At 41.4% G+C, this 25,194-nt stretch overlaps 2 protein-coding genes, 1 long non-coding RNA gene and 1 pseudogene across 8 annotated transcripts in view; 1 reads left to right on the top strand and 3 right to left on the bottom strand.

The window, feature by feature from the left end:
* Window positions 1-1,939: 1,939 nt before the first annotated feature.
* On the top strand, window positions 1,940-5,958 carry LOC146499047 (uncharacterized; annotated as a pseudogene). Its single transcript, XR_014870173.1, has 6 exons — window positions 1,940-2,428; window positions 4,000-4,664; window positions 4,763-4,853; window positions 5,039-5,149; window positions 5,284-5,572; window positions 5,656-5,958. The product of XR_014870173.1 is annotated as an uncharacterized LOC146499047 (transcript).
* LOC146499045 (uncharacterized) lies at window positions 5,950-11,976 on the bottom strand. The gene is made up of 13 exons (XM_085138284.1): window positions 11,896-11,976; window positions 11,706-11,781; window positions 11,293-11,564; window positions 10,937-11,086; window positions 10,653-10,694; window positions 10,087-10,220; window positions 9,643-9,845; window positions 9,467-9,563; window positions 9,204-9,366; window positions 8,960-9,063; window positions 8,725-8,869; window positions 8,247-8,370; window positions 5,950-6,542 (listed from the first exon to the last, which is right to left on the bottom strand). Exons 3-13 carry the CDS (start codon window positions 11,536-11,538, stop codon window positions 6,244-6,246), a joined length of 1,707 nt encoding a protein of 568 aa, XP_084994410.1. The 5' UTR covers window positions 11,539-11,564; window positions 11,706-11,781; window positions 11,896-11,976; the 3' UTR covers window positions 5,950-6,243.
* LOC146499046 (uncharacterized) lies at window positions 6,556-8,190 on the bottom strand. Its single transcript, XR_014870174.1, has 3 exons — window positions 7,566-8,190; window positions 7,362-7,479; window positions 6,556-7,231 (listed from the first exon to the last, which is right to left on the bottom strand). It is a non-coding gene; the product is annotated as an uncharacterized LOC146499046 (long non-coding RNA).
* A 65-nt stretch (window positions 11,977-12,041) lies between the features above and the next one.
* The window catches only part of LOC146499043 (uncharacterized), a 41,143-nt gene continuing 27,990 nt past the window's right edge, over window positions 12,042-25,194 (bottom strand). For 2 of the 5 annotated variants that reach the window (XM_085137791.1, XM_085137793.1), the window contains exons 29-31: window positions 14,800-24,128; window positions 12,283-12,348; window positions 12,042-12,150 (exon numbers count right to left, since the gene is read on the bottom strand). In XM_085137791.1, the coding sequence (XP_084993917.1) occupies window positions 16,222-24,128 (7,907 nt within the window). In that variant the 3' untranslated portion in view covers window positions 12,042-12,150; window positions 12,283-12,348; window positions 14,800-16,221. The remainder of the gene's footprint in view (window positions 12,151-12,282; window positions 12,349-14,799; window positions 24,129-25,194) is intronic. The other 3 variants (XM_085137794.1, XM_085137795.1, XM_085137792.1) reach the window with 3 other exon arrangements.

Here is a 25,194-nt window from a genome sequence, read left to right as displayed (position 1 = left end):
CATTGAAACAGCCGAAAATGCTTACGTTCCAGTATTGCGCATGCGTGAAATGCAAGAAGATTCGACCTGCCTCATTTCTGACTGCCTCTTATTTACTTTCCGGCTCTTTGAAACGTCGCTGAAAAATGTTGAGGAAACGCACCAAGTTTTTTAAATGGACTAACAATGAGGTGGAGTTGTTGCTGCGAGTAACACAAAAGTACAAATTTGAAAAAGCGAGTGAGAGTTAAAGAATTTGAAGAAAAGCTATCTGGAGCATGTACAGACTGATATTAATCTTTAATAGGGCTGTCAAAATTGAGAGCAAATAAAAAACTGCTGTATAATGCCCTCTGGTATCTTTGTTAATTGGTCACATGACTGCATCATATGACTAACATGCGTCATTGTTTTAGAAAGCCTCAGTTTTCGCTGTCACTGCGACGCGAAAGCACCATTTTCCATGAGCGAAAACATCGTCTCAGTGTGAACGGGAGGCCAAAAAGGAGCGAAAACACGCATTAGTGTGGACGTAGCCTGAAGAAGTCACTTGGATGAGTGACAAAACGTTTCTCCCACTGAAAACACTACATCCAGATGAGCAGAATCAACTTTTTGTGATTTACTTACCTGGATGATTGAGCATGCATCAAGACCTCACAGCCCATTGTTTATTTAGTGGGCTGGTTTCAGTTATTGTGCAAATGTATTGTTTATAAGATTGGGGAAAGCTGGAGTCAGGTTAGACTGAAGAAGTCACTTGGATGAGTGATGAAATGTTTATCCCATTGAAAACGCTAACTTCAGATGAACAGAATCCACCTTTTGGTAAAATGCTTAGAAAGGACAATTAATTGTGTCCATCATGGAATTTGGTGAGATGAAATCAAGATTCTGGAATAATATTTAATATTCATGTTCCTCCAGTCCTACTGTGCATCTCTGTCAGTTCTCTTTGTCTCTCTTTATTCTGGGCCTTTCTATTTCTCTCTGTCTTCCATGGTTTGTGTGTGTCTGTTTGGGTAATCACCCTTACCTTACAGGGGTGGGATCTGTCTGGGATCTGGGAAATTGGGTTCATTAATAGAATACAGGGACGGTTTGCAAGACGGTAGTGAAACCTGCTATGATGTTTGGTTTGGTGAAAGTGGCACTGATTAAAAGACAGATGAAGGTGGCTGAGCTGGATACTAAGTTTTGTTGAGAGTGATCGGTAGGAGGCAGGTTGCTCAGGTTAACCAACCAAGCAGGTGCCCCAAATCAGCTGACATGAGAGTAGAGGGCTATGGGGCACCAGACACTTTGTCAGAGCTTGGAATTAATTTTCCTTCTCCACCTCCAGAAGAGCTCCATCTCCTTTGCCGCCTGCTCTAAAGAGGTTCCATCTCTGCTGTGAAATACTTTTCCTATATCGAAGCTAGCTGTCTGCGTCATTCCAACTCAGCTGCCAATCTACACCTGAATCTACTTTTTGGCTCTGTACTTGATTTAAAAAAAGGGAAAGCCATTAAAATTATTTATGAGGAAAAAAAAGCTGAATGAATATTCTCTAATTTGATTTCATAATTATTATCAGGGATGTTGGATGACTTTTCTGCTTGGTCACAAAACAAAATTCATATCAGTTATTACTTCCATTACATTCATTCATTTTGGTTCTTTTGACATGATATATTGTGTACTACTATGTAATGTACGAGCATTAATGAAACTTTTGTATCAAAAAAGTTTCAATAATGCTCTCTGGTCTTATCAACCACTCAAAGCCCTTTAGGCTTTTTAGAACCACTAAAGACCAGAGAACTTCATTATTATTATTATTATTATTATTATTATTATTATTATTATTATTATTATTATTGAAATCTGAGTACTAGGAATAGAGATATATTAGTTTGAAAAGAACTTTTCAATTATCCAAATTTGTATTTCTATTAGAAAAATAGAAAAGCCCAAATATGGGCAGAAACCTGTGCCATCAGAAACTGAATTTGAATAAGTTAAATTTGAATTTGAATTGCTCAGATTGAATCTGAATTGTAACTTGAATAAATGCTTTTGAAAACTGAATTTGAATTAGTCTAATTTGAAATTGAATTTATGGTTTGAAAATGATCATCACTAAATTGAAAATGAATTTTATATTTTGAAAATGAATTCATTTACTTTGAAACTGCATTTTATCCTTTAAAAATTCAGCTCTCGAATAATTTCAGTTTCACTTCTCACCATTCAGTTTCAGTTCTACAATTCAATTTCAGTTCCAAAATTCAGTTTTTTGGAACTTACATCCGGTTCCGGTTCAAGCGTAATCGAGCGCAGAGTAATCGAACTTCGTTTTACTAGCGGACCGCAAGTGGTCCGCTAGTAAACGACATCTTGAGCTGGAGCTGGAGTAATTCTTCTGAAGACATTCGTGATGTCAAATGACCAGTTGAGAAACTCTCAGGTTGGTAATAAATGTATTACATGTATAAGAACAAGCGTCATGTTAACAAATAATACCCGTACAGTAACGTTTATGCGTGTTGTAGCTGTTAGCTAAAAACACTAATTTAGCGCAGATTGCCCTGGGTTCAGCGTTGACAAACAAATATGAAAAACTCCTTTCAATAGAATTCCAAAGTTGTCATCTTGTAGCCCTTCCGGAGTCCTCCACACTTGCAGAGGCCCCTACAGTAGGATGAGGGAAAATTTACAGGCTAGTTTCAGGTGTGAGGAAGTTGCAGGTTTCCTGAAAAGCACTATTAATTAATTAAAGTGCTGGAAATCCATGAAACTGTGCTTATTATTGTTAAATTCTTGTGGATTTAAAATGTGAAGGGAACGCTGATGGTTTGTAATGGTGTTAACTAGGGATGGGTATCGTTTAGGTTTTATCCGATACCGGTGCCAAACCGGTACTTTTGAAATGGTGCCGGTGCTTAAACGGTGCTCAAACCGGTGCTTAAAGAATGGAGAACACAAAATTGGTCCAAAAACATCTTATGTTCAGCTGTTTTTTTGTAAAAAGATAACAATGTTAGCCTTTTCTGCAGCTATAGGGGATTTATGGTATCACTCTTGGCTGGAAGCAGTGCTTAATCAATGGAAAAAACACAAACTTTGTCCAAAAACCTCTCATGTTTAGCTGTTTTCCACTTTTTCTTTGGTCATTTTAGCCTTTTTGGCCAGGGTGAAGGGAGTATCTGCCATCAAACAAGAAGACAGCTGCATGTAGCTATGACGGTGTTTGCTAGTTCACCTTACATGCATTAATTTAATAACGTGGTTAGCCTACTAAGCTACTCACGCAGAGAAGAACGGCTGCTGCTGCCATCATCATCCGTCAACATTTCTGCTACACTGGCAGGGCTAGGGGCCAGGACTCTCCTCTTCGGGTTTTTGGGGGATGTTGCTAACTCCGGGTCCGATAACAGGCAACCCACCCGCAGTCGATGCGCTGGTGTGAGGTCTTGCAGCAAGCTATCAAATACGGCGCATTTTTCGGCTTTTAAAAAAAACGCTATCCGTCGCCAGGTGTTTCATCGGATTTGAGGTGTTACCTTCTTTGACAGTATCAGCTTAAAGCACTTGTTGCAGGCTGCTGAGTTTGCATATTTTGCTGTGAAGTACAGCCAGACTTTTGACCGCTTCGCCTTGGGCATTTTTAATCTGTAGCTCTGCTCTAAAAGAACGTACGTACATGGACCCGCCTACTATCCGGAAACGTAAAATGATTGGCTAGAATCTAAAGTGTATCATTCCATACCAGTTGGTGGCGGTAATGCACCTTTCAGTTGTTTGCCAACCGCCAATATAAATGTAAGGAAGAAGAAAGTGTACCACAGCTCAGGAAAAAAAAGCACCGAAATAAAGCACCGAAATGTGCGCTGCTTTTCGGTCTGGTTACTACCGTTTATGTCAGAACCGGTGCCATCATGGCACCGGATACCGGTACCCATCCCTAGTCTTAAGTGACACTTATTATTAACAGTTATCTTAATACTAAATGACATTGTATTGCATTGCCTTTTGCAGAATATATTCGTGCAGGAGTGCTTGTCCAGATTTAGGCAAAGGCTGGAGTATGTCCTCAACAACGACCCTCTTGACCTTGATTTTCTGGAGTACATTGTGACCCAAGAGAGGACTTTCATGAATGCACTGGAGAATGCTGACCTTCCTGCTGATGTCTGCGAAGCTATAGAAGAACTGAGCAGCTTGTTGCACCAGCGAAACAACCCTCCCCCCTTCAACTCTGTGGTACAGATTATTGGTCCTTATGGGCGTTTTAGGCTTCAGGTCACAGAGAATCACCTCCAAAGTCTTCTTCAGCTTGGTCTACCTGCCACATGTGTAGCAGACCTTCTTGGTGTCTCAAGACGTACCATGTACAGGAGCATGCAGGAGTACAACATGTCAGTTAGGAGTCTTTACTCTACCATATCTAATGACGCTCTGGATGCCAAAGTGAGAGACATTAAATCCAGACTACCTCATGCTGGATATCAGATTGTCAAGGGTTGCCTTCAAGCTGCGGGCCACCGTGTACAGTGGAACAGACTAAAGGCATCAATGCACAGAGTTGATACAGAGGGCATCTTAACAAGAATGTCAACTTTGGGCTGTGTGGTTTGGCGAAAGTACTCTGTTCAAGGCCCACATTTCCTACAGCACATTGACACCAATCATAAATTAATTAGGTTTGTTTTGGCATAGAAAATTAAATGACTAACATAATTCTGAATATTTTTATCCATCAGAATTATGCTTTGTTTGTCTTTTGGCTTTTTTTCACCAGATACAACATAGTGATATTTGGCGGCGTGCATTGCCAGCACTGCACTTGATTTTTTTCTGGATGGAGTGAGAAGATTTGGATGGCCTTACAAGTGAGTAATTCTTTGTTAAATTTATTCTGAAGTTTGTCTCATGATTTGTGTTTGCCATGTTTAACCATGAAATTAACAGGATTTCAGTGCTGTATATAAATTTGCAAGTGTGTCAATCATGTATTTGAATAGCTTTTGTGTATTTTGTTGTTTCAATACTTATTTCAAAATCTTATATGGTACAGAGTGAGAGCTGACCAAGGAGTTGAAAATGTCAAGATTGCTGAAATGATGTTCACTGTGAGAGGCACAGGATGTGGAAGCTTCATAAGTGGAAAAAGCGTGCACAACCAGAGGTAATGCTTGTAAGATCTAAATGGCATAACATTGTTATTTCATCATGATTGACTCCAGCTGAATTGCTGTTTGGCTGTCCTTTGTTAGTTTTTGATTGACCTTTCAGACCTTTTCTGTATTTTTTCAAATGTAGGATTGAGCGCCTATGGAGGGACGTTTGGACAGGGGTGACACACATTTATTATGATGTACTACACAGCTTGGAGGAAGATGGATTTCTTAACATCTCAGATAGTCTTCATCTCTTCTGTGCCCATTACACCTTCCTCCCAAGACTCAAGGGGGATTTGGCCAAGTTTTCTGCTGGCTGGAATGATCATTCCATCAGGACAGAGCATAGCCTTTCACCAAACCAGCTGTGGGAACTTGGAATGCTCCAGCACCCCATCAGAGAGCCACAGAGATATGAAGAAAATTTGGCAGTTGAGTAATAATGGCAATGTTTTTGTTTTGAGTGCTATATGTAGATTTTTAAAAATCATTTACATATGCTGCTTTATTTCAGGAAATCCAAATTGAGAGCATTGATTGGGAGAGTGCAGGGCTATCCCATCATAACAACCCAGGTGTTTTGGTGCCAGAAATGGAATGTCCACTGAATGCTGAAGATATTGAATCTCTACGCCTTTCCATAGATCCTCTTGTGCCTTCATGTAGTTTTGGAAGAGACATTTACCTGACCACACTCTCACATGCTCTTCACCTACATCACCATCCATGAAAGTTGCAGCTTGGCCCATCAGAGAGTAAAATTATAAGAACATGTTATTTTAGAAACTGCTAGTGATAGTTTTTCTTTTAAATAATCCCTTCTCTACTTGTTTTAATGGTAATTTTCATTTTCTTACTTTCTGTTACACTTATGAACCCAAATAGATACTCACAAGCTGACACTGTCAAATGGAGGAGGGAATGAGATCAGCAAGGACTATATTGACAAAAACTTTTTTTTAATAATTTCAATGGCAATAAACAGAATGCTTAAACTGTAAAACAATAAAAAAAAAACCCCATCAAGCAACACATGTCGATTTTTTTTGTTTTACTAACATTTCATGGAACAATCAAGATGTCTGGCTGGCTGATCATGCTCCTAAATATGAAGAAATGCCTGACCATAGTGGAACGCGTTTGTCATCACAAGCTTGAACTCTTCATAAGTTTGCATATGCTGAACAGGTAGCTTGACTGTGTTACTACATGCTGTAACGGTTGGGTAGTAAACTTCACGAGCGCCATACTGAATATGGCATGAGTGGTTGAACTGCACAGAGACTTTGAAGTTTATCTTCTCATCTGGCAGGACAGGAATGTGGCCTTGTCCTGTGAGCCACTGTAAGAATGAACTTGGGGAAAGGATGACTGGACGGTCACTGGTCTCAGGCTCTTCACCTTTTTTTAAAAAAAAAAAAAGTCAAAGCAGTCATTTAGATAAAATATTAGATACTGTTTACCTGTAACTTCACAAACACAACTTAAAAATTTAATTACTGACAAGAGTGAACAAGCACTCCTAGATAGTGATGGGCAGATGAAGCTTCATGAAGCACTGAAGCTTTTCATCCAATTGGTTCACCCCAGCGCAAAGCTTCTTGAAGTTTCATTTGCTCTAGTAGGACACCTACTGGACGTAAAAATATTAGTTGGCATGAATTTGAAGAGTGTGGCCTTTTGCACACAGCCTGTAAATGTCAACAACAAAAGGAGTGTGTAAAACATCGATATTGTAGTGATGGCAGTATACTTTGTATATTTATGCTGGCAGTATGGAAAATGATCATTTGGAAATGCTTAAAATGGAAATGATCATTTACTGTGAGGTGTGGTTGGGGTGTGGACAGTGGTTGTGCTTTTGTAACGTTCAGGTATGGACAGCTACACACTGAGGCTTTGAGCCTCAGTCCTGCCCACATTTTATTCTGTAAAAACTAAATTTTCACTGCTTTTATGACCTTTTTAGTGGGGAGAACATAGCTAGGATTGAATGATTTAACAAATCTTTTAAATCCTTTGTCCTCCACAATGCTAAATGGCCTCAATCACCATGCTAACCAGGTCTTCATCTATTTGAGATTGTTCTCCTGAGGAAAGACAACAAAAACAAAACACAAATATAAATATCACACACGTCACTTATTGCATTGTATAATATTGTTATATCATTTAGTAACATTACTGCATGCTACATTATCATGGCATTTGATGGCTCACCTGGTCTTGCTCCACAATCGGTGTTCCCCCTATTCTCATGCAAAGCTCTGTAGTGCCTAAGCATGGATGAGGTGTTGTTGTTATATCCCAGCTCCCTGGCACATAGCAAACACTTCACCTTGTACAAAAGTAAAGACAGCTTAACATATGTTTTATTGCACCATCAGTATTATGAAAATACATCTTCTGTAGAAATTTACATACCTTGTTGGGAGGAATAAAATCAAAATGTTCCCACACAGGGGAGGACATCCTCCTCTTCTTAGCTGGCTCCATTCTCTCCTGACTTTCTCTCCTCACTCTCATAAACCTCCAAACTCTCTCCAAACTGTCTCTAACTCTCACTAACCGCAACTCTCCATCAAACACCTACATTTTTGAATGAAGTCTGAGGGGTTTATATCGCTGTCATATCTCGCGGCAAAGTTTGAACCGCTTCATGAACCAGTCACGTGGTACAGCCGGGCAGCGAGGCTTCGGACGTCATCATTTTCAGCTCCTCCCATAAATGAAGCAAGCCTCGATACGCGCTTCGCGGAAACGTCCCCTCAATTACTCGACACACGCTTCGAAGCCTCGATACAGAACGTCACATCACTACTCCTAGTGTAATCTACAGCTGTGGCCAAAGGTTTACAGAATAAGAATGATTTGCTTTCACACATTTTGCTGCTTTTGTATTTTTATATCTTTTTGTAAAACGTTTTCTGAAGTGTACTCCAGAAACGTCAGACAAAAAGATCTAAAAACACTAAAGCAGCAAACTCAATGAAAACCAAGACTTGCCGTTCTCTAAACTTTTAGCCATTCCTTACATAAAATTATGATTCCAAGTTTAACACAGAAAGACAAAATACATTGACAGTAAACTACATGTGCACTTACGTGATTCCAGCTCTTGCAAGAAGTCCTGTAGATGGCTCATAATCCTCATTTCCACCCGTTCTTTGTTGGAGCCCTTCTTGCTGAACTCAGGATGGCATGTTGCAAAAACAAAGTCAGCATCAGCCTGGTAAGAAAGACAAAGCAAATTGTGACTTTATCTGAATCAAGACTTGTAATTGACATCAAGGACCTATTATTTTGTCTTTATTCTAAGTAATTGTATTCTTTTGGTTACATGTAAATACTCCTTGTTAAAAGGGATTTTTTCATTGCACCTGATGCCTTGTGTTTGCTCTAAACGGTTCAGGAATATTAAGCAACTTAAGACAATTTTGAATATTCTTTTTCCAGTGCCACCATTAATTACATTCTCTACTATAGGACTTAAAGTATATACTGTAAAGTAAAGGTAAAGAGCACTTTGAACTACTATTCACAATTACAAGTGTTATCCCTACTAAAGTCAACATTTACTCACCTTAACTTCCACCCCTGGGACAAACAGCGATTGGCAGATGTTTGGGTACTGCTTCAGTAGATCAGTAAGACCATAAAGTTTGAGACCATCACGTAGCTGGGAGAGGAGAGGCACCAACCGAAGTGTGGCATGAAGAACAACAGCACTGAAATGCAGAAAGGAAGAAAAAGTAGCATGCTGCTAAATGAAGAAAAAAAAAAGAATTTCGGGGGGGAAAACAGTAAAACAGTTTTACCGAACAATTTCTTCTTTCTTTTCGACATTAACAGGTCCGTGATAGCCACAACTCAAAATTTCATCTGTGAGTTCTGTCATTTTATCTTCTGTGGCCGAATCAACCTTAAAGGACACAAACATACACATTAACACGACCAATTCCAGAGTCCTATAATTTGCAAATAACATAAGGGATGGTAAAATCTGTGCTAAACATGTAATTCAAAACACTGTAGAGCAGTGAAACCTTTAAGACTTCATACCTGGGAGATAACAGAAGTATAATGAACATCACAGACATCCTCTTTCATAATGTTCTCAATCTGCAGCTCTCCACTGCACAAGTACTGGTAACACCAACCTTTGAGGCAGCAGGGTGGTGGCCCACCTTGCGCCAGACTAACTGCCCAAATTTCACCAGCACTACTGTGAGAGGAGAAGAGATAAATAATATCAATCAGGTAATTTCCAATGCATGTGTGTGTACACACAAATGAGGACCCCAATGCATGTGAGAAAGGCCTACCGGAAGTTTCCTATATCAAGATCCAGCAATGAATATTTGGGAGCCTTCCCAGTCTCGTCACCCTCAAATAGCCTTTGCTCCAAGCCTGCAACCATTTCTTTTAACACAAATAGTTAGTCCGGTTAAGTAGCCATTTTCACTCCTATCAATTTAGATCACATTTTAAATATGTGTACCTGTGAGGAATTCTTTCCGTAATGCCCCTGTATCAATTCCTGCCTCTCCGATAAATGTGCTCAGCTGATTTGTAGGCAATGCCTTTTTTTGCCTCTTCCACTGTGCAAGTCCCCGCTCCACCATATTGGATCTTGAGACAGTGATACGGAATTCTTCCTCTGTATTCACAGCAGTACTTATGGCCTGCAGGATTTCATCCAGGCTAATGGAGAAAAACTTGCAATTACAAACATGATACTGGAAACCATGTTGTGTGTATTCATGTGTATTCTTTAATGTCTTTTAGGTTTTAAACTGAATTGTGCCACCACCAGCAGTAGAAAATGCAGTAGACAGGCTAAGCCTTTAGGTAGCTGGATTCCTTTACACGAAGGGTACTTGGCAGAAATTGTTTGAAAACCACTGTACAGAGCATTGAAGAAAGACTACTGATGTGTACAAACCTAGAAATGCCCATCCTTTGTTGTGAAGGTAGGTTTGCATTGCTGTAATGAAAAAATGCCAGAGTAAAAACCACATCACTTGACCTCAAACATGTACTGTACGAAAGCAACAAATAAAACAATACCTTTAAAACTTAAAAACTTAAAAGAGAACTTGTGTTGTGTTGTTGTCACCGTGTTTTAAGTACTTCTGTAAGACTTAAACAATTAAAAATGTTATGGCAACAATGACAAAACCTAATGCAAAAAAAAAAACTTTATAAGGATCAAAACCAAAGTATAACATACATGGCACAATCAGTAACAAAGATTAAATTCTGTCTATCAAAATATAAATTAATAGGTGGAAAGCAGAAGGCTTGTAGGGAAATTCTCAAACATACGTTGGAAGCCATATTAAAAGACTGCATTACCTCTCACAACACTCGCTTGCATGTGACTCCACCTCATTCTGAGGAAATGTCACACCTCAGACAGGGCACACAATCTGTAACAGGAAACAATATGAACGATAGAATCAATAATGCCTCAAAGACAGACATTCAACACGTTGCACTCAACATTACCTTTGCAGTTGAGGACAAAATAATGACATCTTCCTCCACATGCTGTCAAGACAAGCAAAGAAAGAGGAAAAAACCAGCAACTTTAAAAGAATGGAATTGTGACGTGATTGCATACATGTGATTGTTGCTTATCTGTCAACTTTCATTACAAATACAGCTTACATAGGCTACCCGCTTTAAATATAAGGAATAAATCCAACCTCTAATAATGAACCTCTTCAACTTGGCTATTGTAGGACACTTTAATCAAACTTATTGCAATTTTCTCCCCATTCAATTTAAGGCATCATATTTATGTTCCCGTCTTTGTCATGCACAGTCAAATAGATAAAGGTTAAAGGGGTACCAAACTTCACCTTTAGATGTGAGTTAAGTTGATCGTCTTCTGTATGTGGTATGGGATGTGGTGCGTCCTCTATGCCTTCATTACAAGTCTGATAAAGGAGAATCGCAAGTACAAACTTAATAAATTACCTACAGAAACACAACCAAGTGTAGTGACATCCACAACATTGAACATGAAGCTCCTGACTGATAAAAACATTTTCAAAACACGTTTCAGTCATTACGTAGTTTTATAGGACAAAGCTACGTGTAATGTGATCTCCCAGACTCATCCATGCAACGGGACTGTACACACCTCCTGTGCATTAGTATCTGAAGGCTGACATGTTTCAACATGCAGTGCTAAGAGTTGAAGTGGGTAGCTGGTTTGACATGAGTGGAACATCGCCTTTGGCATATTGGAGAAGGAGCTGGAGTCAGGGGGCAGCGGCTGAGTGTCTAGCTCTTCCTGGATTGGAGCAATGTATAGGACGGTCTTTCCCCCAGCACTTGCATTTTTTAGCAGTGACCCAGTATATCCACTGTCCTCAGGAGGCACCATATTTAGTTTCCGAGAACCCCATCCACCTGTTGAGAAAAGTGAGTGACTCAGTACTATTCAAAATGTGGCAGTACACATTGCAGTGCATTCATGGTCATGATATCATCAAAATTCTTCTATAACTATCAATTCAAAAGTTGGAATGGCCATTAAGAGGTTTTTTCTACCTGCTCCTTTGTAAATCAGCCAGCCCCCAGAAACACTTTCCAGTTTTGGATACAGATCTTTGAGTCTTGAACATACCTTTGAAATAAACCATCGGCCACCAAATTAATTGACTCTGAATAAAGACAAACACTTTTTGATCGTTAACTTACAACAAATATATTTTCCTGTCAATGTGGAGCAGTACCTTACCTCATCATGACTGTAGCTGTCAGGTATCAGTGTAGACCTACGTCCCAAACCAGCTTGCAGATGGACAAATTCTCTACTGCCTTTTGGAGTAGACTGAACAAGCTACTAATCACTAAATTGAAAATGAATTTTATATTTTGAAAAGAGATCAAGAGATCAAAATTAAGTTGTATCTCTTTAACTGGTGTGAATTGGTTGGCAGGCCCTCGAAAGCACCGGCGCTTTGCTTTGTTTCCATAAAGAGCAGGAAAAGACCTGTGAAGACATGTTGTAAGTTGATATAAAATAATACAATTGTACATCTTAACAAGTTATGGGTATTGAGAACTTAAATAAGTAAGTATAAGGAACAACAAGTCTGACAAAGGAACAAATACAACAAGAAACCTAGTCATTTCTGTGTGGATACTTGGTCGGCCATCTCTCCCTCTCTCCTGACTCGTTTCCTGTCTGCTAGAATGACACAATATTCAGAAGATGCATCACATCATTTTATGCTAACTAATTAATATAGTACAACAGTAAAACACGTGTCAAATGATTCAAAAGTTATTTGGTAATCTGTGCATGTGTTGTTTGTGTCTAGCTTCACAAAACCTGGGAGGCTCTTGGTGAGTCTGAACAGTGGTAGAAGTTAGTAAATTTAGCAGGTGTCTTGTAGGGGTGGGGGAAAAAATCGATACTGTGTAGTATCGTGATATTTTGTTTTCTAATAATGTATCGATACAGGGACAGCAGAAATCGATATTTTGTTACAACATGCTCTGACTTCAGAGCATGTTGATCAGCTCTTTTTTCTGAGCAAGAATCCTGACATTCCTTTCAAATGTGCTTAACTTTTTTTTTGGCATCAATAAACTAAATTTAAGACATGTTTTATTTTAATTAAGTTTAAAACTTTTTTATTTAATGTAAAATTATATTTTGTTTTAATTTACTTTCAAATTCTTCAGTTGCTGAATGGGCTGCATAGTTTTCATAAATTGCATAGTTCAGAATAGCTATAATTGTACCAGATGGTTGCATTCAGTTAAGTTGGACTAGACTGTAATACAACCCGTTCAGTTTGTCAACAATAAAACTGGCTGAAATGAGAGAAAGACTGAGTGTGAGACTTTGATATTAGATAAAATGAATATTGATAAAGTTTACCTTTATGTACAGAATCTGAATATCGCAAAATATTTTAAAAAATTGCAATAATATCGTATCATGCGTTAAGTATTGTGATAATATCGTATCGTGGGATGTATGGTGATTCCCACCTCTAGTGTCTTGCTGACCTGACAATTTCTGAACTGTCTGCCTGTCAAACACAACAATTGAGGAGTATGTTAAGAGTACTGTGTAATTAACCATACACTATGTAACAGAAAAGTTATATATCATATCACACCGAAGTGATCAGTAATGATCCAGACACTGATGAGTGTTAGACTAAATATACACTGTAGCTAAGGGTTTTAAGTAGGGCTGGGTATCGTCACTGATTTCTAGAATCGATTCAATTCCGATTCACAAGGTCCAGAATCGATTCGATCCACGATTCGATTTAATTCGATTCGATTCACTTCGATTTGAATATGGGAAATTTTGACAGTCAGAAATATTATAATTCAGATTAGTACATTTACATATTTTTGTATCTATAAAAAGGAAGCTGACACATGCAAGACTTTATCAAAGGTGTGAGCGTCACAGCAGATGCCTTTGTGTCAAAGTAGCTGAAGATAAAACACAGAAACACATGAAGGTGATTTTTCCTGGCCTGGGATTTTATAAAAATATTCTGCAGTCCATCAAAAACGAAAGAAAACCATTAATCAACATATGAACATTACCTCTGAAGTTACAGCGGTTTTATTAGAGACACGGCTTAGCGTTTTGCATTTTGCATAATTTTAAAAAGTTTAAATTTGTTCAGCATTGAACGGCAGAAATTAGGTTTTCTTTTCGGAAGTATATAAAACGGAAAGAAAAAAAAAGTCGGCCGATAGCGCTGTAAACAAAGGTAGACTTGTGCGTAACAAGCAAGCGAATAATGCAGAAAACCATACAGACAGAGAGAGAGAGAGAGAGAGAGAGAGAGAGAGCTGTGCCTCATGGTAGAAGCAAAACAGTAAAAGTAAGAGTGAATACATGACGATGTTTATGTGAAGCGTAGTTTGGATCTTCTTTTGCTGCTGGTTCGGTCAATATTGTTTGGAGAGACATCAAACTAACAGCTTTACAATCAGCGCATAAAGGGCGTGAACACAAAGCGCGGACCCGCCGACAGATCAGAATCAGCGGGCTGTCGGCTTTCAGCCCCGACTGTGAGAAATTCGACATCTAACTGATTCTGATCCGCGGGCTGCGCTGTGTGTTTAAGTCTTTGTGCAGAATCCATGTTCCTGCTCTCATTTACTGTTTTAGCTGTTTGGTGGTTGTTGAAATTTTGTGAGATTTCACCAGAGATTCTGGCATTTCGGGCAAAATAAATTTGTATTAAAAAATCGATTCAGGATTTTAATGAATCGATTTTACGTAATCCAAGCCAGAATCGATTTTAATCGATAAATCGATTATAAAAACCCACCCCTAGTTTTAAGTAAGCTAAAGACTTGGGATGCTGTGTGAGACATAAGTAAACCCAAACAGCAATGGTTTTGACATTCTTTTGCACGTTTTCCTACTGTAGGGGCCTCTGCAAGTGTGGAGGACTCCGGAAGGGCTACAAGATGACAACTTTGGAATTCTATTGAAAGGAGTCTTTCATATTTGTTTGTCAACGCTGAACCCAGGGCAATCTGCGCTAAATTAGTGTTTTTAGCTAACAGCTACAACACGCATAAACGTCACTGTATGGGTATTATTTGTTAACATGACGCTTGTTTTTATACATGTAATACATTTATTACCAACCTGAGAGTTTCTCAACTGACATCACGAATGTCTTCAGAAGAATTACTCCAGCTCCAGCTCAAGATGTCGTTTACTAGCGGACCACTTGCGGTCCGCTAGTAAAACGAAGTTCGAATACTCTGCGCTCGATTACGCTTGAACCGGAACCGGATGTAAGTTCCAAAAAACTGAATTTTGGAACTGAAATTGAATTGTAGAACTGAAACTGAATGGTGAGAAGTGAAACTGAAATAATTCGAGAGCTAAATTTTTAAAGGATAAAATGCAGTTTCAAAGTAAATGAATTCATTTTCAAAATATAAAATTCATTTTCAATTTAGTGATGATCATTTTCAAACCATAAATTCAATTTCAAATTAGACTAATTCAAATTCAGTTTTCAAAAGCATTTATTCAAGTTACAATTCAGATTCAATCTGAGCAATTCAAATTCAAATTTAACTTATTCAAATTCAGTTTCTGATGGCACAGATTTCTGCCCATACCCAAAAAAGACCTGACATTTCTTAACAAAAAAATCTGTTGATTATTCTAAAACATTTTATCTTTTAAATATTTCCAAGATAGTGCAAAGTAGTGTACTGTAGAAAATCAATTGATTGCATTATTGGGTCTTATAAAGTGTGAAGAGAGTACAAGTCTACATTCTGGGGAGATCAGAGTATCTCTTCTTAAATAAGATACGGATAATTTGGTAATTTGCTCTGTAATTTTAGATATGCTAAAAGTACAGCCTTGTGTGATAATCAATATGACTGAGAATAATCAAGAGAATAATTGACACATGAGAGTAATCATAACATTTTACAAAACAAACATATTGTCATAGCTCATTTTTGGTCCACCATACTTCCCATCAATGGTATATTTCCAATGCAAAAAAAAGAAGTTCCCACCGTAATGTCTGTTGAACACTTTATCATGGTCACAGTTATTATCCTTTGGCTTTTTTGGTGTAATTACTGAACTAGTGTTAAAAATGCTGTCATTGAATGGGTAATTCATTTGAATGAATGATGCATTCAGTGGATAATTGAATAATTGTTGTAACATAAAACTGACGATATATATGTATAACAAAAATCCCCAAATAACTAGTTATGGGTATATGCATGTATATTTCTATTCATATTATTGCATACTATTACATTTATTCAAGACATTTGCATGATGAGTTTAATGAATAGATAAATGCGTTTCGAAGTAAATATATATTACACTTTATAAGTCACTGGGAAAAGGGCAATTGTGTTTTAAATAGTTATCTATCCTCAGCGTTACCCAAGCTGTTTTAATCACATCTGAATTTTATGAAATTTAAATCCCAACTAAACAAGAAGAGAAGAAGTATACATTGACATTAAAAATGTGCCTTCACAGTTTTATGGGTTATTATGCGATTTCCATCTGTGATTTTCCAATTTAATAATAGAGGGTGAAGACAAAGAGTCCCAGTACAAAAAGGAAAACATTCAAATTGGCAGAAGATGCGCTACTTGTTGTCGTTGTGGATTTTGTTGGTGAAGACATAGTGGTTGGGATTGAAGCTGTTGTTCTGGTTGGGTCTGCAGTAGTTGTATTTGATGTTGCAGTAGGTGAATTTGAAGGAACCTTACTTGTGGTTGTTGTTGCAGTTGTTGTGGTTTGAGAACTTGTTGTCGTGATTGGTGGTGCTGTGGTCATGGTTGGTGCTGCTGCAGTTGTAGTTGGAGATTCTGTTGTCATTGTTGAAGATGTTGTGGTCGTGGCTGGAGCAGCTGTTGTTGTTGTTTGAGAGGTTGTTATTGGGTTTGCAGAAACAGTTGATGTGGTTGATTCCACCGTGGTTGTAGCGGGAGACTTAGATGTCAGAGTTGCAACACCTGTTGTTTTTATTGGTGACACAGTTGTTGTGGTTTGTGCTGTTGCAGTTGTGCTTGGTGATGTAATGCTTGTAAGTAGTGCAGCTGTTGTCATTGTTGGAGTAACTGTTGTTGTGGTTGGTGCTCCTGCGGTCGTGGTCGTGGTTGCAGCACCTGTTATTGTTGGTGGTGACACAGTTGTTGTGGTGTGTGCTGGGGTTGTAGTTGAAGCAGCTATTGTTGTGGTTGATGCAGCTGTGTTTGTAGTTGGTGCCTTAGATGTTGTAGTTGCAGCAAGTGTTGTCGTTGCTGTTGACACATTTGTTGTGGTTTGCGCTACAACAGTTGTAGTTGGTGTCGTTATGGTTGTGGTTGAAGCAGCTGTTGTTGTTGTTTGAGCAGTTGTTATAGTGGTTGGAGCACCTGTCGTTGTGGTTGATGTCACGGCAGTTGTACTTGGTGCCTTAGATGTTGTAGTTGCAAGACCTGTTGTTGTTGTTGGTGACACAGTTGTTGTGGTTTGTGCTGTTGCAGTTGTAGTTGGAGCAACTGCTGTTGTGATCGATGCCACTGCGGTTGCAGTTACTGCCTTAGATGTCGTGGTTGCAGCACCTGTTGTTGTTGTTGGTGACACAGTTGTTGTGGTTTGTGCTGCTGCAGTTGTGGTTGGTGCTGCTGCGGGCATGGTTGGTGCCGCTACGGTTGTGGTTGCAGTACCTGTTGTTGTTGGAGCAGTTGTTGTTGTGGTTGGAGCAGCTGCTGTTGTGATTGATGCCACCGCGGTTGTAGTTGGTGCCTTAGATGTCGTACTTGCAGCACCTGTTGTTGTTGTTGGTGACACAGTTGTTGTGGTTTGTGCTGTTGCAGTTGTAGTTGGAGCAGCTGCTGTTGTGATCGATGCCACTGCGGTTGCAGTTACTGCCTTAGATGTCGTAGTTGCAGCACCTATTGTCGTTGTTGGTGACACAGTTGTTGTGGTTTGGGCTGCTGCAGTTGTGGTTGATGCTGCTGCAGGCATGGTTGGTGCCGCTGCGGTCGTGGTTGCAGTACCTGTTGTTGTTGGAGCAGCTGCTGTTGTGATCGATGCCACTGCGGTTGTAGTTACTGCCTTAGATGTCGTGGTTGCAGCACCTGTTGTCGTTGTTGGTGACACAGTTGTTGTGGTTTGTGCTGCTGCAGTTGTGGTTGGTGCTGCTGCGGGCATGGTTGGTGCCGCTGCGGTTGTGGTTGCAGTACCTGTTGTTGTTGGAGCAGTTGTTGTTGTGGTTGGAGCAGCTGCTGTTGTGATTGATGCCACCGCGGTTGTAGTTGGTGCCTTAGATGTCGTACTTGCAGCACCTGTTGTTGTTGTTGGTGACACAGTTGTTGTGGTTTGTGCTGTTGCAGTTGTAGTTGGAGCAGCTGCTGTTGTGATCGATGCCACTGCAGTTGCAGTTACTGCCTTAGATGTCGTAGTTGCAGCACCTATTGTCGTTGTTGGTGACACAGTTGTTGTGGTTTGTGCTGCTGCAGTTGTGGTTGATGCTGCTGTGGGCATGGTTGGTGCCGCTGCGGTCGTGGTTGCAGTACCTGTTGTTGTTGGAGCAGTTGTTGTTGTGGTTGGAGCAGCTGCTGTTGTGATTGATGCCACTGCGGTTGTAGTTACTGCCTTAGATGTCGTGGTTGCAGCACCTATTGTCGTTGTTGGTGACACAGTTGTTGTGGTTTGTGCTGTTGCAGTTGTAGTTGGAGCAGCTGCTGTTGTGATCGATGCCACTGCGGTTGCAGTTACTGTCTTAGATGTCGTAGTTGCAGCACCTATTGTCGTTGTTGGTGACACAGTTGTTGTGGTTTGTGCTGCTGCAGTTGTGGTTGATGCTGCTGCGGGCATGGTTGGTGCTCCTGCGGTCGTGGTCGTGGTTGCAGCACCTGTTATTGTTGGTGGTGACACAGTTGTTGTGGTGTGTGCTGGGGTTGTAGTTGAAGCAGCTATTGTTGTGGTTGATGCAGCTGTGTTTGTAGTTGGTGCCTTAGATGTTGTAGTTGCAGCAAGTGTTGTCGTTGCTGTTGACACATTTGTTGTGGTTTGCGCTACAACAGTTGTAGTTGGTGTCGTTATGGTTGTGGTTGAAGCAGCTGTTGTTGTTGTTTGAGCAGTTGTTATAGTGGTTGGAGCACCTGTCGTTGTGGTTGATGTCACGGCAGTTGTACTTGGTGCCTTAGATGTTGTAGTTGCAAGACCTGTTGTTGTTGTTGGTGACACAGTTGTTGTGGTTTGTGCTGTTGCAGTTGTAGTTGGAGCAACTGCTGTTGTGATCGATGCCACTGCGGTTGCAGTTACTGCCTTAGATGTCGTGGTTGCAGCACCTGTTGTTGTTGTTGGTGACACAGTTGTTGTGGTTTGTGCTGCTGCAGTTGTGGTTGGTGCTGCTGCGGGCATGGTTGGTGCCGCTATGGTTGTGGTTGCAGTACCTGTTGTTGTTGGAGCAGTTGTTGTTGTGGTTGGAGCAGCTGCTGTTGTGATTGATGCCACCGCGGTTGTAGTTGGTGCCTTAGATGTCGTACTTGCAGCACCTGTTGTTGTTGTTGGTGACACAGTTGTTGTGGTTTGTGCTGTTGCAGTTGTAGTTGGAGCAGCTGCTGTTGTGATCGATGCCACTGTGGTTGCAGTTACTGCCTTAGATGTCGTAGTTGCAGCACCTATTGTCGTTGTTGGTGACACAGTTGTTGTGGTTTGGGCTGCTGCAGTTGTGGTTGATGCTGCTGCAGGCATGGTTGGTGCCGCTGCGGTCGTGGTTGCAGTACCTGTTGTTGTTGGAGCAGCTGCTGTTGTGATCGATGCCACTGCGGTTGTAGTTACTGCCTTAGATGTCGTGGTTGCAGCACCTGTTGTCGTTGTTGGTGACACAGTTGTTGTGGTTTGTGCTGCTGCAGTTGTGGTTGGTGCTGCTGCGGGCATGGTTGGTGCCGCTGCGGTTGTGGTTGCAGTACCTGTTGTTGTTGGAGCAGTTGTTGTTGTGGTTGGAGCAGCTGCTGTTGTGATTGATGCCACCGCGGTTGTAGTTGGTGCCTTAGATGTCGTACTTGCAGCACCTGTTGTTGTTGTTGGTGACACAGTTGTTGTGGTTTGTGCTGTTGCAGTTGTAGTTGGAGCAGCTGCTGTTGTGATCGATGCCACTGCAGTTGCAGTTACTGCCTTAGATGTCGTAGTTGCAGCACCTATTGTCGTTGTTGGTGACACAGTTGTTGTGGTTTGTGCTGCTGCAGTTGTGGTTGATGCTGCTGTGGGCATGGTTGGTGCCGCTGCGGTCGTGGTTGCAGTACCTGTTGTTGTTGGAGCAGTTGTTGTTGTGGTTGGAGCAGCTGCTGTTGTGATTGATGCCACTGCGGTTGTAGTTACTGCCTTAGATGTCGTGGTTGCAGCACCTATTGTCGTTGTTGGTGACACAGTTGTTGTGGTTTGTGCTGTTGCAGTTGTAGTTGGAGCAGCTGCTGTTGTGATCGATGCCACTGCGGTTGCAGTTACTGTCTTAGATGTCGTAGTTGCAGCACCTATTGTCGTTGTTGGTGACACAGTTGTTGTGGTTTGTGCTGCTGCAGTTGTGGTTGATGCTGCTGCGGGCATGGTTGTTGCCGCTGCGGTCGTGGTTGCAGTACCTGTTGTTGTTGGAGCAGTTGTTGTTGTGGTTGGAGCAGCTGCTGTTGTGATTGATGCCACCGCGGTTGTAGTTGGTGCCTTAGATGTCGTACTTGCAGCACCTATTGTTGTTGTTGGTGACACAGTTGTTGTTGTTTGAGCAGCTGTTGTTGTGGTTGATGCCACCGCGGTTGTAGTTGGTGCTTTAGATGTCATAGTTGCATCACCTGTTGTTGTTGTTGGTGACACAGTTGTTGTGGTGTGTGCTGTTGCAGTTGTAGTTGGCGCAGCTGTTGTTGTGGTTGATGCCACCGCGGTTGTAGTTGGTGCTTTAGATGTCATAGTTGCAGGACCTGTTGTTGTTTTTGTTGGTGTTACAGTTGTTGTGTTTTGTGCTGTTGCAGTTGTGCTTGGTGGTGTAATAGTTGTTAGTAGTGAAGCTGTTGTCGCCGTCGGAGTAACTGTTGTTGTGGTTGGTGCTGCTGCGGTTGGTGCCGCTGCGGTTGTGGTTGCAGCACCTGTTATTGTTGGTGGTGACACAGTTGTTGTGGTGTGTGCTGAGGTTGTAGTTGAAGCAGCTGTTGTTGTGGTTGATGCAGCTGTGATTGTAGTTGGTGCCTTAAATGTTGTAGTTGCAGGAACTGTTGTCGTCACTGTTGACACACTTGTTGTGGTTTGTGCTACAACAGTTGTAGTTGGTGTCGTTATGGTTGTGGTTGAAGCAGCTGTTGTTGTTGTTTGAGCAGTTGTTATAGTGGTTGGAGCACCTGTCGTTGTGGTTGATGTCACGGCAGTTGTACTTGGTGCCTTAGATGTTGTAGTCGCAGGACCTGTTGTTGTTGTTGGTGACACAGTTGTTGTGGTTTGTGCTGCTGCAGTTGTGGTTGGTGCTGCTGCAGTTGTGGTTGGTGCCACTGCGGTTGTGGTTGAAACAGCCTTTGTTGTTGTTTGAGCAGCTGTTGTTGTGGTTGATGCCACCGCGGTTGTAGTTGGTGTATTAGATGTCATAGTTGCAGGACCTGTTGTTGTTGTTGGTGACACAATTGTTGTGGTTTGTGCTGTTGCAGTTGTGGTTGGTGCCACTGCGGTTGTGGTTGGAGCAGCTGTTTTTGTGGTTGGTGCTGCAGTTGTTGTGGTTGGTGCCACTGCGGTTGTGGTTGAAACAGCCTTTGTTGTTGTTTGAGCAGCTGTTGTTGTGGTTGATGCCACCGCAGTTGTAGTTGGTGTATTAGATGTCATAGTTGCAGGACCTGTTGTTGTTGTTGGTGACACAGTTGTTGTGGTGTGTGCTGTTGCAGTTGTAGTTGGCGCAGCTGTTGTTGTGGTTGATGCCACCGCGGTTGTAGTTGGTGCTTTAGATGTCATAGTTGCAGGACCTGTTGTTGTTTTTGTTGGTGTTACAGTTGTTGTGTTTTGTGCTGTTGCAGTTGTGCTTGGTGGTGTAACAGTTGTAAGTAGTGCAGCTGTTGTCGCTGTCGGAATAACTGTTGCTGTGGTTGGTGCTGCTGCGGTTGGTGCTGCTGTGGTCGTGGTTGCAGCACCTGTTATTGTTGGTGGTGACACAGTTGTTGTGGTGTGTGCTGGGGTTGTAGTTGAAGCAGGTATTGTTGTGGTTGATGCAGCTGTTTTTGTAGTTGGTGCCTTAGATGTTGTAGTTGCAGCAAGTGTTGTCGTCGCTGTTGACACATTTGTTGTGGTTTGCGCTACAACAGTTGTAGTTGGTGTCGTTATGGTTGTGGTTGAAGCAGCTGTTGTTGTTGTTTGAGCAGTTGTTATAGTGGTTGGAGCACCTGTTGTTGTGGTTGATGTCACGGCAGTTGTACTTGGTGCCTTAGATGTTGTAGTTGCAGGACCTGTTGTTGTTGTTGGTGACACAGTTGTTGTGGTTTGTGCCACTGCAGTTGTGGTAGGAGCAGCTGTTGTTGTTTGAGCAGTTGTTATTGTGGTTGGAGCAACGTTTGATGTGGTTGATGCGATGAACGTTGTTGCTGGTGTCTTAGATGTCGTACTTGCAGCACCTGTTGTCGTTGTTGGTGACACAGTCGTTGTGGTTTGTGCTGCTGCAGTTGTGGCTGGTGCCACTGCGGTTGTGGTTGAAACAGCTGTTGTTGTTGTTTGAGCAGTTGTTATAGTGGTTGGCGCAGCTGTTGTTGTGGTTGATGCTACCGCGGTTGTAGTTGGTGCCTTAGAAGTTGTAGTTGCAGCACCTGTTGTTGTTGAAGACACAGTTTTTGTGGTTTGTGCTGTTGCAGTTGTGCTTGGTGTTGTAATAGTTGTAAGTGGTGCAGCTGTTGTCATTGTCGGAGTAACGTTTGTTGTGGTTAGAGCTGCTGCTGTCGTGGTTGGTGCCACTGCGGACGTGGTTGCATCACCTGTTGTTGTTGTTGGTGACACAGTTGTTGTGGTGTGTGCTGTTGCAGTTGTAGTTGGAGCAGCTGCTGTTGTGATCGATGCCACTGCGGTTGTAGTTTGTGCCTTAGATGTTGTAGTTGCAGCACCTGTTGTCATTGTTAGTGACACAGTTGTTGTGGTTTGTGTTTCTGCAGTTGTGGTTGGTGCCACCGCGGTTGTGGTTGAAACAGCCTTTGTTGTTGTTTGAGCAGTTGTTATAGTGGTTGGCGCAGCTGTTGTTGTGGTTGATGCCACCGCGGTTGGTGCCGCTGTGGTCGTGGTTGAAACAGCCTTTGTTGTTGTTTGAGCAGTTGTTATAGTGGTTGGCACAGCTGTTGTTGTTTTTGTTGGTGTCACAGTTGTTGTGTTTTGTGCTGTTGCAGTTGTGCTTGGTGGTGTAATAGTTGTTAGTAGTGCAGCTGTTGTCGCCGTCGGAGTAACTGTTGTTGTGGTTGGTGCTGCTGCGGTTGGTGCCGCTGCGGTTGTGGTTGCAGCACCTGTTATTGTTGGTGGTGACACAGTTGTTGTGGTGTGTGCTGAGGTTGTAGTTGAAGCAGCTGTTGTTGTGGTTGATGCAGCTGTGATTGTAGTTGGTGCCTTAGATGTTGTAGTTGCAGGAACTGTTGTCGTCACTGTTGACACACTTGTTGTGGTTTGTGCTACAACAGTTGTAGTTGGTGTCGTTATGGTTGTGGTTGAAGCAGCTGTTGTTGTTGTTTGAGCAGTTGTTATAGTGGTTGGAGCACCTGTCGTTGTGGTTGATGTCACGGCAGTTGTACTTGGTGCCTTAGATGTTGTAGTCGCAGGACCTGTTGTTGTTGTTGGTGACACAGTTGTTGTGGTTTGTGCTGCTGCAGTTGTGGTTTGTGCTGCTGCAGTTGTGGTTGGTGCCACTGCGGTTGTGGTTGAAACAGCCTTTGTTGTTGTTTGAGCAGCTGTTGTTGTGGTTGATGCCACCGCGGTTGTAGTTGGTGTATTAGATGTCATAGTTGCAGGACCTGTTGTAGTTGTTGGTGACACAATTGTTGTGGTTTGTGCTGTTGCAGTTGTGGTTGGTGCCACTGCGGTTGTGGTTGGAGCAGCTGTTTTTGTGGTTGGTGCTGCAGTTGTTGTGGTTGGTGCCACTGCGGTTGTGGTTGAAACAGCCTTTGTTGTTGTTTGAGCAGCTGTTGTTGTGGTTGATGCCACCGCGGTTGTAGTTGGTGTATTAGATGTCATAGTTGCAGGACCTGTTGTTGTTGTTGGTGACACAATTGTTGTGGTTTGTGCTGTTGCAGTTGTGGTTGGTGCCACTGCGGTTGTGGTTGGAGCAGCTGTTTTTGTGGTTGGTGCTGCAGTTGTTGTGGGCAAAGTACAGATCGGTCGACTTATTATGGTACTGACATTCTGCATGAAAGGTAGGGAACCCAGGCTTGAGGCAGCTGCACACAGGTTTGTAGACGCACAGCCGTGAGCTGGGAAAGTGTTGACACCGTCGTTCACTGCAGATCAAAAATCAGAGTTTGAACAATTTCAGTTATTTTTATGTTATGATGTTATGATATAGCTTCATATTTAAAGCATTACTCAGAACATCTTAAAAATCACTTGATGCATGTTCAATCATTCAAGTAAGTAAGTGGGAGTGGGAGAAATGTTTTGTCACTGATCCAAGTTACTTCTTCAGTCTCAGCTGACTGCAGGTTTCCCCAACCTTATAAACAGTACATTTGCACAGTGACATTAACTAGCCTACTGAATGAACAATGGGCTGTGAGTAGGGTTGCCAACTCCCTGAGAAATAAATAAGGGACACCTGGTGGCCAGGGCCGGGCGACCCAGTTGTCTTCACCCTTCCCAGTGTGGTGAATTTTTTAGCTCTTTTTTTGTGTGTGAAATTATTATTTTTTAAACATTTGACTTGAATTTGATTTAAGTAGATGCATATTCTTTGTGATATCAACACATGGGAAACTAAAATCATTTAGCCATTTATTTTTTAGCTCAAAATGACAACATTAACACAATAAAACAGGTCTCTTTCTTAAACAGAAGCCTGTCATACTTAACTTTTGAGAATAAAAGTAAATCTTTCTTTAAAAGAACTCTGTCCTGCTTAACCTAAAATTATATAAATTAATAGAAAACAATAGAAAGAAAAATATTCTTGTAACAGTGCACATTTAGTGCATTTAGTGCAATTGGCTTCAGTAGAGGCATTTTTTCAGCTTTTGCTCCCGTTTGTAAACCCACTTGTTCCCATGATTACGCATCATAACTCATCATCATTATTCATCTATGTATTACTTCTATGTATTACTCATCTATTTGTTGTAATCATCTATCCTTGCAGTTGTTTATTACACAAAATAAATTATATTATCACACTTCTGGCCACATAGCGCTGATATTCACTGCACATGCCCATTTTAACCTTAACCAGAGGGTTTAAAAACAAACAAACCAGTGTTTACATACCATATCTGCTTCTGCCGTGGCCTGGTGGACAAAAATTGGTTAAGGGTTCCCCGAGCTTTCACGCCCCTCATGTTCTTCATGTGCCCACCA

This window comes from Neolamprologus multifasciatus, chromosome 17 (genome assembly GCF_963576455.1).
Source record: "Neolamprologus multifasciatus chromosome 17, fNeoMul1.2, whole genome shotgun sequence".
NCBI classification, from domain to species: domain Eukaryota; kingdom Metazoa; phylum Chordata; class Actinopteri; order Cichliformes; family Cichlidae; genus Neolamprologus; species Neolamprologus multifasciatus.
The sequence above is the reverse complement of the archived record's forward strand: the minus strand, read 5'-3'. Positions and strand labels throughout refer to the sequence as shown.